The 12,087-nt window shown below is 51.7% G+C and overlaps 1 protein-coding gene across 1 annotated transcript in view; it reads left to right on the forward strand.

The window, feature by feature from the left end:
* The window catches only part of LOC144735803 (uncharacterized), a 32,277-nt gene extending 22,161 nt beyond the window's left edge, over window positions 1-10,116 (forward strand). The window contains exons 13-16 of the mRNA XM_078618323.1: window positions 3,961-4,101; window positions 5,573-5,657; window positions 6,376-6,496; window positions 6,900-10,116. Of these exons, the coding sequence (XP_078474449.1) occupies window positions 3,961-4,101; window positions 5,573-5,657; window positions 6,376-6,496; window positions 6,900-7,218 (666 nt within the window). The 3' untranslated portion in view covers window positions 7,219-10,116. The remainder of the gene's footprint in view (window positions 1-3,960; window positions 4,102-5,572; window positions 5,658-6,375; window positions 6,497-6,899) is intronic.
* The last annotated feature ends 1,971 nt before the right edge of the window (window positions 10,117-12,087 follow it).

Consider the following 12,087-nt stretch of genomic DNA (forward strand, 5'->3'; position numbering starts at 1 on the left):
CGTGAAATCTCAGGGGTCGCCGGTTCCATTCAATGTCCCGGCGTGGCAGTTGAAACAAGCGGCGCAAGTTGCTTCACCCTTAAATCCACACCGCTCCCTCCCTCTTGCCTCTGTTCCGACAAGCAGCGTAACGTTGCTCCGCCAGCGATGAGTCGACTGGCAGGTGGCACGCGGTGGGGTAAAGTGTGAGTTACTGCCACCCCTTTGGAGACGTCTTGCCCGGTGTGTGCACACTCCAGAGTGGCGAACACACCCCAAGCAGCAGTGGCTAGAGCAAGTAACAGCTGGGCTGCAACAACAACAACAACAACCGCCATTCGCCACTAAGTGGCAGCGACATCACCACGGCGCTTGTGCCAGGCTATGTGCACGTTAAGGCCGCCACGCAAAGTGTCGGAAAACCCGCCGGCGGGAGGTCACGGGACAGACCGAGCAGGTGCTATGGCTTGACTGACTGAGACGACTGCCCGACGCACCATCCTGTGCCCCCTACTGTGCCAACGAGGGGGCTGGGTTGCACACACACAGATAAGCAGCATAAAAGCTGTGATGGTCCAGTGCTCAGGGGAATCACTTTGTAACTAATCTGAATCTTTATTTTGCACTGGGGGAGGAATCCGATGCGCTATGACTCTCTCTTATCGCAGATGTTCCAGTCGGGGGTCGAGTTCGCCAGTTACATCAACTCACGCGGAATCTGTCTCAAGAAGCTAAGCAGTGGTTTTTGGGGCCTGGATAAGTGCTCGGATGGGCGACCACCATGCACAGCAGGTTGTTACAGGCTGCTGTGGGGCGACGTGGTCAGCGCTAGATGGCATGGCAGGAAAAGCCCATTGTTTCTCTGTACTGTAGCCCATATTCTTGGTTCTTTCGGTAAAGTCACGTAGATAGAAAATAAATAAAAAAATAAAAAAAATGTCAATGTTTTTATTATTTTCAATTTATTATTTTTACATTTTAATAACATTTTAATTTTTTTATTTTTGTTATTTTCTATCACCGTGACTCTACCGAAAGAACCAAGAATATGAATTCCTGCAGTCACGAAAGTTTTAAGTCAAAATGTACCGTAGCTCTTTTCTCTCCCCCGCATTAACCAGCCCACACCGACCCGCGTGATGAAGTATGGTTACATAACCCCGCAGAGTGGTGGAGAGGCGCTCCTCCAGCAGTGGATTAACAAAAAGTGCTTCACGTGTATACTCCATGTACAACATGTAAAACAGTAATAATGCAGATGTCACGGAAAAAAAACACTTGATAACCCACAAAGCTCACCGTCCAGAAAGTCGGGGTTTGTTGTGAGTGGGTGGATTCAGTGACTGAAGCTAATGAATTATTAAATGTAATGCCCGGCCGTGCGTGGAAACGTTATTCTATCGTACAAAAGTATCAGGAGTGAGTTATTACGTGTTAAAGAAACCGGGTGAATAACCTCAACGTATATATACGGGGTGTTTAAAAAAGATGGACCCGATTTGAAATCGCTATATCTTTAAAATTGGGTCCATCTTTGTGAAACACCCTGTACACTGCACGTGCACATCATGCAGTACGAGTGGGCAGCCCGTCCTGCAGACGGGGTCACGTGACACACTCGCCTGACCCTCGTCACGCAACCACCGCTTCACCCGACGGCATTCGCCAGTCAGCTCACGCCTCGCCTGACCCTGACCACTCCCCGAGTTCGGACAACAGACTGGGCAGGTTGGCCCTCACCCGCTCCCAAACCTCACCCCATACAAGAGGACTCGCCTATCCATTGTATCATTTTGTAGCGGGGCTCAACTTCACGCGACGGCCTGTTACAAATGTTAGAGTTGATCGGTTCAAGGTCGTGGATGCTCCGGGAACCAGATTGCAGGCGCTCGCAGTCTCCGGCTGGGACTTGCTCCCCGCCAGTCGTCCGCTCTCTCGCGTCGCCTCACCGCGCCCCCTCCACCCCGTTAACAGCCGCACCTTCGATCGCAATCGGTGTCCGGCCGCCAGCATTGCTCGCGATTAAACGCATCTTCGCCCCGTCAACTCTTACCGGAACCTCTAAGGTCCTGGACGATGCTGGCGTCTGACCACTTTTGCTAGAAGTGATCTTGCCACGTGAAGTGCTTGAAAGACACTGGCATCTGACCATTATTCAAACATTCTCTCTCTCTCTAGTAGTAGGTTTTTACCCTTTAAACTGGTACAAAAACTGACACCTTTATACAAGGCATCATGTTTGCAATAACCACAACACAAGCAGTCAAAATGCAAACAAAAAGAAACAACTCTGATAATGATAGTGATATGCACTGTCCTTGAAGTTGATTGGTCCACACCCGAGACAGCTTTTCTTAGAGCCTAGTCTCCATTGGTGTTGGACCAGATGACGCCAAAAGGCATACAAGGTTGTACGCCATTGGTGTGGACCAATCAACTTCAAGGACAGTGCATATCACTATCATTATCAGAGTTGTTTCTTTTTGTTTGCATTTTGACTGCTTGTGTTGTGGTTATTGCAAACATGATGCCTTGTATAAAGGTGTTAGTTTTTGTACCAGTTGAAAGGGTAAAAAACTACTACTATATTTGCCACTGGTAAAGGAGATGTCTCATAGTGTAAATCTCTCTCTCTCTCCACATGAAGCTCCTGAAGGATAATGGCACGTGTTTCTATATTTTTTCCCGTCCATGGAATTCTCAACAGCCGATGGTGAAACCACGATTCTGCTCACCTCCGCTCGTCTTCGGCTTGCAAAGTCCAGCCCTCGGCTCCGTAGAGAAGCGCAGGTCGAACGGGCCACTTTGTAAAAGTGCACGTTGCCATGAATCATTGCACGTTGCTCTTTGTGAACCTGCTCGTTGGGTACAGCTGCCATTTATTTTTGCATGGGGTGCATTTTGTAAAACGTGTTAGCTTTGGCGTGGTGGCCGTGCTTGCATCTGGACATGTGAGATATTTATATAAAGTGCACGTTGTGACTTCCTTGCATGTGGATGCGCTTTGTAAATGCGCGTGCTGGCATGCGAGCGTTCGTGTGCTTTTTTTGTTGTTGCCGTTGTTGGGTGCAAGTTTGTAAACTCGGTGTGGCTGTCGGGCATGTGATGGGATTAACGACTCGCCGACCGTTGTATTTTCCCCCTGGGAGTTATTTGTATCATGTGACACACGCACGCGCACATCGAACCGCGCGCGTCAAGATCACCGGTCTTTTACAACCCGTGCACGTTTACAAGAACATTTTTCTGCGTAATTGTTTTAAGCCGTAATGCTACCGAAATAATAAAGATGGGGAGATACAAAAAAAGAACGAGACAGGAGGTTTGAGACGATAATCACGACGAGATGTACTAATTGTACCAAAAAATAAATCGGTTCTTGAATCACATCGTGGCACAAAATTCCGACGAACCAAACCGTCTGGCTCGTGACACGCGACGCGCTTACTGGCCGTGCCTGTATTAGCGAGCTCTCTGTCACCGCATCTCTGCGTCTCCCTATCAAAACTTGTGTGTCCATGTGTGTTCCCATGTGTGGAGCGGTAGTGCAGTGGTTAGCGCGCTGCGCTATGATCCTGGCGACACGGGTTTGATTCCCGCTCACGGCCAACACCAGTGACGATTATCTAAACCGGTCCTGGGCCCTCCCCTAGGTCGACTCAACCTTAAATGAGTACCTGGTGCGATGTGTAAACATCGCCACTGGGGAGACAAAAGCGTCGGGCGTGGTGCTGGCCACCCACCCCCTCGTGTGCCGTTCCGGCCTTCATAGGTGCTCGTTAACAGCACTTGCCCCTACAGTCTGTTAAGGCTATACAGGGGATCTTTGTCTTTGTGTCCCCGTACACCCCCGTGTGTCCCCCCGTGCGTCCTACCACGTGACCCCCCCCCCCACGTGACCCCACCCTCCCCCCGCGTGACCCCACCCCCCCCCCCCCCCCGCGTGACCCCTTCCCCCCGCGTGACCCACCCCCCCGGCAGGTGGAAATGGTGCTGCGGAGCGGCCGGCGCATGGTGCAGTTCCGCAACGGCACCCGCAAGGAAGTGAGCGCGGACGGCCACACGGTGACCGTGGCGTTCCCCAACGGCGACGTCAAGAAAACCACCGACGACCAGCGCGTGGTGAGCGCTCCGTTGCCGGGAGGGGGGGCGGCCGGGAGGGGGGGCGGCCGGGAGGGGGGGCGGCCGGGAGGGGGGGCGGCCGGGAGGGGGGGCGGCCGGGAGGGGGGGCGGCCGGGAGGGGGGGCGGCCGGGAGGGGGGGCGGCCGGGAGGGGGCAGCCAGGGTGGGCCACTTTCCGTGACAGCCACCCGCCATGGGAATGTGGAATTTTCCACCGATGGCTCGTCCAAATCGGCCGGCTGATTGTACTGTGTGTGTGTGTTACTGCCATACGTAGCCAACCGCGTGTGTATGGGATTTGTTTTTTGTATATCTGGCTCGTAACTTTTTGGCCACTCCACCGCCCCTCCTGTAATAATCAAAATCCGTCGAAATGTTGGGATTGTAGTCTGGGGTATGGAGACCGAACGGATTTATTTTAATTTATTTTATCTACGATTATTTTTTCTTGTTATGTGCATATTTTTGTCGTTATTTATGTATTATATTTTAGTTTTGTTTGCTAAGTAGTGGGGTTTTGTTTTTATATTTGCGTACGGATACTGGATAATTGATGTGCAGCATTGTGGGATGCAATTGCATGAATGACACTCTATAAAATGAAATTATTATATAATTAATGCACAGCGTTGTGAGATGCTGTTGGCACGAATGACGCTGCTATATAAGATGAAAGTGTTTTTACAGTAACATGGCGAGTTTTTTGGGGTTTGTGTTGCGCGCTGCTGCCAATACCAGTCCCGGAGTTTTGTGTTTAACCGCGGGTTGATTCTTGCATCTGTCCCTGCGCCTCTCATCGCTGCTTTGTCAGAGGCATGGTGGGAAAAAGAAGGTGGGATAGGAGAGCGAGTGAGAGGAGATCAACAAGTCGAGAGAGAGGGTGTAGGAGCAGAAGGGGCGCACTGCTTGAGACTTGAGCGGTTTGGACACGAGAAGCAGATGGAGGAGACCGGTTCTACCAAGATGTTCAATGACGCTGGGGTTTGGAGGGCAGTCGACCGAGCGGCAGGAGACTAGAAAATGATGGAGGCACACATGGATGGGAAAATATGAAGGCGTGGAGCGATTTTTGGCTGCCACCCGATCCCGGCGATGCCTGGAAATGCCCGGAAACTGGGACACCGATGATGGTTGATGACGATAATTAATGTTTATGGCAGCGGTTATTGATTGACGACGATGATGGTGGCTTGGGACCACGAGTGAGCATCATTGCCCTCTTGTTTATTTGAGCCGAGTGACACTGCAGCTGTGGTTACACTACTTTACTGGCATCTATTGGATGTTGATGATAATAATAGTGAGGCAGGTGCTGGGTACATAGGTGTTTGGACGGCTGCCCCCGTGTAGATGAGCAGGGTGTGATGGTCCAGTTATCTGAGAGATGCCGGATAAGGCCCATGTCATGTGACTTTCATGACCTATCGCTCAATCTCTCTCTCTCTCTCTCTCTTTGTCTTGCTCCCTTCCAGGTCTACTACTATGCGGAGTCGCGGGTGACACACACAACGTACCCCGACGGCACTCAGCACGTGCGCTTCCCCAGCGGGCAGACAGGTAACGAACGAGGGTGTGGACACCACGGTAGCGGGGGGGGGGGGGACACCACGGCAACGCACTACCACGCTGTACTACCGCGTGTGTGTGCGGACTGCCGAGCGGTGGTGCTGTGGTTAGTGAGCCGTGTTATGAACCCCCCCCGGCGCGCTTGAGTTTGATTCCCGGTCACGCCGAACATTTGTGGCCTAGCATTAGGCCTCGCCTAGGTTGACTCAGCTTTAAATGAGCATCTGGGGCAGTGTTGACTACAGCTCTGGAGAGATAAAGAAGGCCGGGGGTGGCTCCTGACCACACAGCTCCCTCGTGCGCCGTGCCGGCCGGAATAGATGCTCGCGAACAGAACTTGCCCCTGACCGATCTGTGCAGGCTATACGTGGGGATCTTTGCTTTTGTACGTTTGTTGAACTTCTGTCGCACCGTACGTAGCCAACCGTGCTCATAATCGGAGGTGCGGGGGAAGGACAACAAACTAAACACTAAAAGCAGTTCTAACAAATGAGTTTCAATCTAGATTATTTAAAAGTGCATAGCTCCAGTAGCTTCCTAATATCTGAAGGAAGAGCGTTCCAGACGGCCGCAGAAGCGCATCTGAAGGGCCGCGATGCGGTGACCACCGTCTTTTTTCGAGGACGCCCGGAGTTTGCGCGAGGGTTTATGCCCCTTGAGGAGATCGGCACTACCCGTGCCGCGCTGTGCCCGCGCGCTGCCTTGACAGAAACCCAGCATGTGGACGGTCGCAAGGAGATCGTGTTCCCGGACGGGATGGAGCGACTCATCCACCGCGACGGGCACGAGGAGAGCCGCTACCCCGACGGCACTCGCGTGCGCACCGCCAGGTACCGCCCTGGCACGACACTCGCCCGGCACGACACCCAGCGAGCTCGTGACGCGGTCAGCGTGCTACTTTCCTGGTGTGTCACCCACCCAGCGTGACACACACCCAGTGGGACACACACCTCGTGTTGCATTCAGTATGTTCACTTTCCTAGTGTGACACACACCTCGTGTTGTATTCAGTATGTTCACTTTCCTAGTGTGACACACACATGGGGGGCACGAATAATTGTACGTGTTACAATCAATGTGTTAACTTTCCTAGCGTGCTACTAACTCGGTGTAATACGAAGCCAGTGTGACACACACCCGGCCTGACACCTGAGGTCTGCCACTAACCCGGTGTACGACCACACGACGACGACTACGACGACAATGACTACGATGACTACGACGACGACACAGGAACGGCGAGAAGGTGATCGAGTTCGCCAACGGGCAGCGAGAGGTGCACACGGCGCAGTACAAGCGCCGCGAGTACCCCGACGGGATGGTCACCACGCTGTGGGCCGGCGGCCGCCAGGAGACTCGCTACCCCACGGGCCTCGTGCGCGTGCGTGACCGCGGCGGCGGCGGTGCCAGCGCCGCCTCGCCGGCACCGTCTACGCACGCCGCCCCGCCGGCGTCTCCGGCACGAGGCCTGCAGCCCCGCGGACGTCCCACAAGCCCCCGGGCCTACCCAGGGCTCGGCGGCGGCGGCGGTGGCGGCGCGCGCAGGGTGTGAGGTCGGGAGGCGGCCTGCTAGGAGGGGCGGGGGTTGCGGGCGGCGTAGCTATCGGGTGTGCAGGCGGTGCAATTGCATCGGGGCCCATGGGCCAGACAGGCTCAGGAAGCCGGCGGTGAGCCCTGTGTCATTCCTTGAGGGCCCATGCCAGCCGCGCTGCGCCAACCGCGCTGTGCCAACCGCGCTGTGCCACTGGCAGGGTGGTGAGGGTGGCGACCCCGCACGTGACGATGAATCGGTTCACCGGTTATGATTGATTCTTGCGCTCATGATATACGCATCAAATCGTGAAAGTGAGAAGTGCAAGTTTGAGAAGTTTTATACAAATGATGTGTCGTCATCATCATTGCTATCATTATTATTGTTGCATTCAGGTGAACGGAGTGGACCGTAGAGCTGTTGTTTGAGTCGCGTCTTCCTTTAACTCGGGGGGGTGGGGAACCTTTCACCTTACCGAGGGCCGAACGCTACTTTGAAAAACCTTTGGCGGGCAACCCCCACACGTTAGCGAGCGCACACCGTGGCGCTATCCGGCATGACCGTGAAAAGTGTCGCACGTGTCGGCTGAGTATGACGAGGCCCTCGCAGTGGTGAAAGTGATCGAACGCGCTCAATGTACAAACACAGAGTTGCCAGGTCCACGATGTTCCCCCTCCGGTGCCCGCCGAGCGCCGCTAAGACGCTCGCAGCGACGGTTACAAATATCGTTTGTGGGACGCTTCGAAACGGCAGTATGTGCGTTGAGCCTCTTTCGCTCGGCACGTAGCCAAGCACGCTAATCAGAGGTGCGGCGGAAAGGACGACAAGCTTAAACACAAAAAGCAGTTTTAAAGAAATTCGTTTTAAATCTAAACGATGATTTACAAGTGCATAGCTCCAGTGGCTTCCTAACACCGGAAGAGCGTTCCAGACGGCCGTAGAAGAGCATCCGCAAGCGCCGTGCGATGCGGTGACCGTCTTTGTTCGATGGCTGAGCCAAAGAGCCGCTGCTGCGAGGCCTCCTACGAGGTAGGCCTACGACCACACGAGGCCTATGGGGTAGGCCTACGACCACACGAGGCCTATGGGTTAGGCCTACGACCACACTGGGCCTACGAGGTAGACCAAGTGTGGTCGCAGTGGCCGTGCGAAGAAAAGTCGCAGGCCAGATTCGCTTCCCCAGCCCTGCTTGAAGTGGTCCCAGCCGTGATCCCAGCAAGGAAATCATTCTTACGACAGGGTACTAATGTCTTTATTAATAGTAATAACCACAGGCATTACAACGCTAATATCCAAACGTGTATTGGCGACTGCGTGTGCACTCAACGGGACAATGCGTTAATGTAGAAATCTTGGACTTTCCGACGTGATTCCGTGTAAGCTGGCACGGGTAGGCCTCATGAAACGACTGAGTTTATGCCGTCGTTTTGGAGTCCCATTGGTCATCGTTGTCATCATCATCATCGTCATGAAACACCCCACGTGATTCTTAAACAGAGCTATACAGCACAACTGCGAAAACTCACGCGGTAGTATTAGGTCACGAGCAATGGTGGTTTGGTTGGTGCCACCTGGGGTGGCAAATGCTCCCAGTATCCGCCGTGGGAAGTGTCGACCATGAGCAGAAGGCTGAGTGTATATACCGTCCGTTTTATACACACACACGAAGATATTTATTTCCACATTCCATAGATTTTTCATATCACATTCGTTTTGTTTCTTCCAAAAATATCTATTGTCATATACACGGTGGCCTTCTTTAATGACATTTTTCTCAAAAGTAGCCACCACAGAGACTTTTCTGTAATACATCGTTGTGATCTAGCATAATGGTTCTTAACCTGCGGTGCGAGATGCCCTTTCTGGGGGTGCTAGACATGGCCAGATTAATTTAGAAGGTAAATAATCGAAAAGACAAATTAAGCACGGGCATGTAAATACAACTACTTTTTTCTTCTTGATTCTTTCGGTAAAGTCACGTAGAAGGAAAGTAATAAAATTATAAAAAAAAATAAAACATAATAAAATAATTCTCACGACGTTTCGGCCACAACGCAAGCAGCCGTCCTCAGGTGGAGAACAGGTCCGTCAAGTAGACAGAGTCTAGGTCCGTCAAGTAGACAGAGTCTACTTGACGGACCTGTTCTCCACCTGAGGACGGCTGCTTGCGTTGTGGCCGAAACGTCGTGAGAATTATTTTATTATGTTTTATTATTTTATTACTTCCCTTCTACGTGACTTTACCGAAAGAACCAAGAAGATGAATCCCTGCAGTCACGAAAGCTTTAAATCGAAATACAACTACTTTGTTTCATAAAACCCAATATTTATTAAAACTATTCATTTGTTCACGATTGAGAACCAAAGTGGGTGTGCGGGCTGCAGTAAAGGTTAAGAACCACTGACCTAAAACTACAAGAAAATAATTATCACCATTTGCCACCTTGGCTGGTCGGTACCGGTAAGTAAATTTTGGGCCAATGGCCATTCAGTCGTATTCTGTGGCCCACTTGGTATTGATGGGGTGGCCAGGGACCCGCAGCTGCTGGTGGCAAGGTACCCGCAGCTACACGTGGCTAATTTGACGGTGTCCATGCTTGTGCTTGTGTACACGGACAGTCGGGCAGCGCAAAGTCGGAGCGGAGAGTGCGTCTGAGGTCCGGTGATTTGATTGCGCATGTACAATGCGTATTGACACAGTAATATTTTGCGAGTGCCATGTTACCTTTTTTTTTATATATACGTGCTTTCTTTTGTACGAACGAGTGTGTTAGAGAAATAACGTCCTCGTTTCCAATGTATGCAAAGCGGCTCTCGTCGGGACATCCGCCTGCGTGTGCCATGAATTGTGTGTGCTAAAAAGCGCTAAATTATTGTGTGTTTCTACTTGAATTAAATGCTCGCTAGGGGAAGAGCGTGGGGCGCTGTCCACGTGTCGGTCTGTCCAGAATGTCATCGTCGTCCGTGGTCAATCCACTGCTGGATGAAGGCTTCCCCAAGCCCCACGATGTCACAATCATCCATCCGGCACCTGCTGCACACGAACTGATTTCGTCGCTCAAACCTTCTTGGCGTCGGCAACCTTCGCTGCCGCTGCGTCATTGCCCGTGACCATCGTCCCCTTCTGCCGACACTCCCGGTCCAGGCCCGTTATTCTCAACTCAAATTAATAATAATGAGCATATCGTGGTGACCATCCTTCCGTTCCTCTCTCAAAGCCTCAATTCTTCTCCGTTGCTGCTTCCTCTTCCCGTTCCTTACTCCACCACTCCTTCCAGCCCATCCCCTGGAGCCCTTTCGTGACCCCCCCCCCACGTGCCTTCTGTTACGGTCACTCATTCCTCAGCCTGCGCACACTGCCCCTTGCCATCCACATCACATCTATTTGTCTTCTTGGTTCTGAATGACGCTGTCTCCCCGACAGACCTGGTCTTCACCTGAGGACGGCTGCCGAAACGTCGTGAGAATTATTTTATAATGTTTTATTTTTATTATTTTATTATTTCCCTTCTACGTGACTTTACCGAAATAACCAATAAGATGAATCCCTGCAGTCACGAAAGCTTTAAATCGAAACATATATTTGTGTTACCGCTTTCTAAACAGTGTAAAGCGCCTTGCGCTCTCTCAATGTAGAATAACAAGCAGATGATGGCTTTAAACAAGCAAAGGAATACGCAACTCATTGGCCTCCCCGTGCCATTCTGGAGTGCGTAATTCAGCAGTATTGATTCAGTACAAGAACAATCTTGACAGGTTTCAACATGCAGTGGTGAAACTGCCAGATGTTTTAAGCAAGGGGCCGTCCATAAATGACGTCACGCACCTAGGGGGAGGAGGTCAGACATTTGTGACGATGTGTGACGAGGGGGGTTTGAGAAATGTGACGTCACATCAAAATGCGCAACTTTAATTAAATAGACTTTTTAATAAATGTTTTCTCCTACAACATCAGAGTGCAGCGCCACATTAAATACGCACTACAATGTCAATAGTTTAAAGCGATTTGAAGCATGTTTTATTTTAGGGGGGGGGGGGGGTGGCAGAGCTTTGTAACGTCATATTTGAGGGGGGTCTTTATGTGACGCCGTGTGACGAGGGGGGGGGGGTCAAAAATCGTCCAAAATCGCGTGACGTCATTTATGGACGGCCCCCAAGGATCCTCTTGAAAATGGGGTGCTAAAAATGCGCAATGTGAAATACAAATATCAAACTAATAATACAATGCTCCGTGCCATAGTAGCAAAATAAATTAGAGAGGCCTCCTTCACATCTCTCGCCGTCCACGTAAAAAAAAACACACGTCAAAGTATTTTACGAATCCCATCAGCTACAACGCGACTTTTTGGGAGTGCGTAATTTCGGCAGCATTGGTTCGACACAAAGCAACGCTTTCCATTGATTCGGCCATCCAGAAGGAACATACCAGAAGGGCAGACAGAGGGAGCTAGAGAGACAGTGGGCAATATACACGAGAGATGTTATGCTGGCAGGAACCTCCTGGTTACACCAGCCCACAGGGGATTATTGTGTCCGTCCGTCCGTCGTGAATATATATTGGTATTGGATACAAAAAATCGAGGTGTGTTTCTGGGAAGGATAAAAAAAAAACATCGCTGGGTGGAGAGGGGAGGGTGGGGAGGGGCTGGGTGGGGAGGTAGGGCAGGGTGGGGAGGGGCTGATCACCCCGTGGCGCCCTTATAAAACTCACCGTTTAACCTACTCACGCCGGCTTGTGCCCGCCCTCACAGTCGGCCATATTTGCGGAATACACCACGCCGCCGTTGACCCTGGCCATTGACCGAGCAACCCAACGTTCCTACCAGCTCCCTCCGCAGGAATGTGTTTTTTTTTGTTATCAGGTAAAGGCCCACTGAGCTATGTAGCTCT

The sequence above is a fragment of the Lampetra planeri genome, chromosome 57 (genome assembly GCF_965212315.1).
Source record: "Lampetra planeri chromosome 57, kcLamPlan1.2.h2, whole genome shotgun sequence".
Taxonomy (NCBI): domain Eukaryota; kingdom Metazoa; phylum Chordata; class Hyperoartia; order Petromyzontiformes; family Petromyzontidae; genus Lampetra; species Lampetra planeri.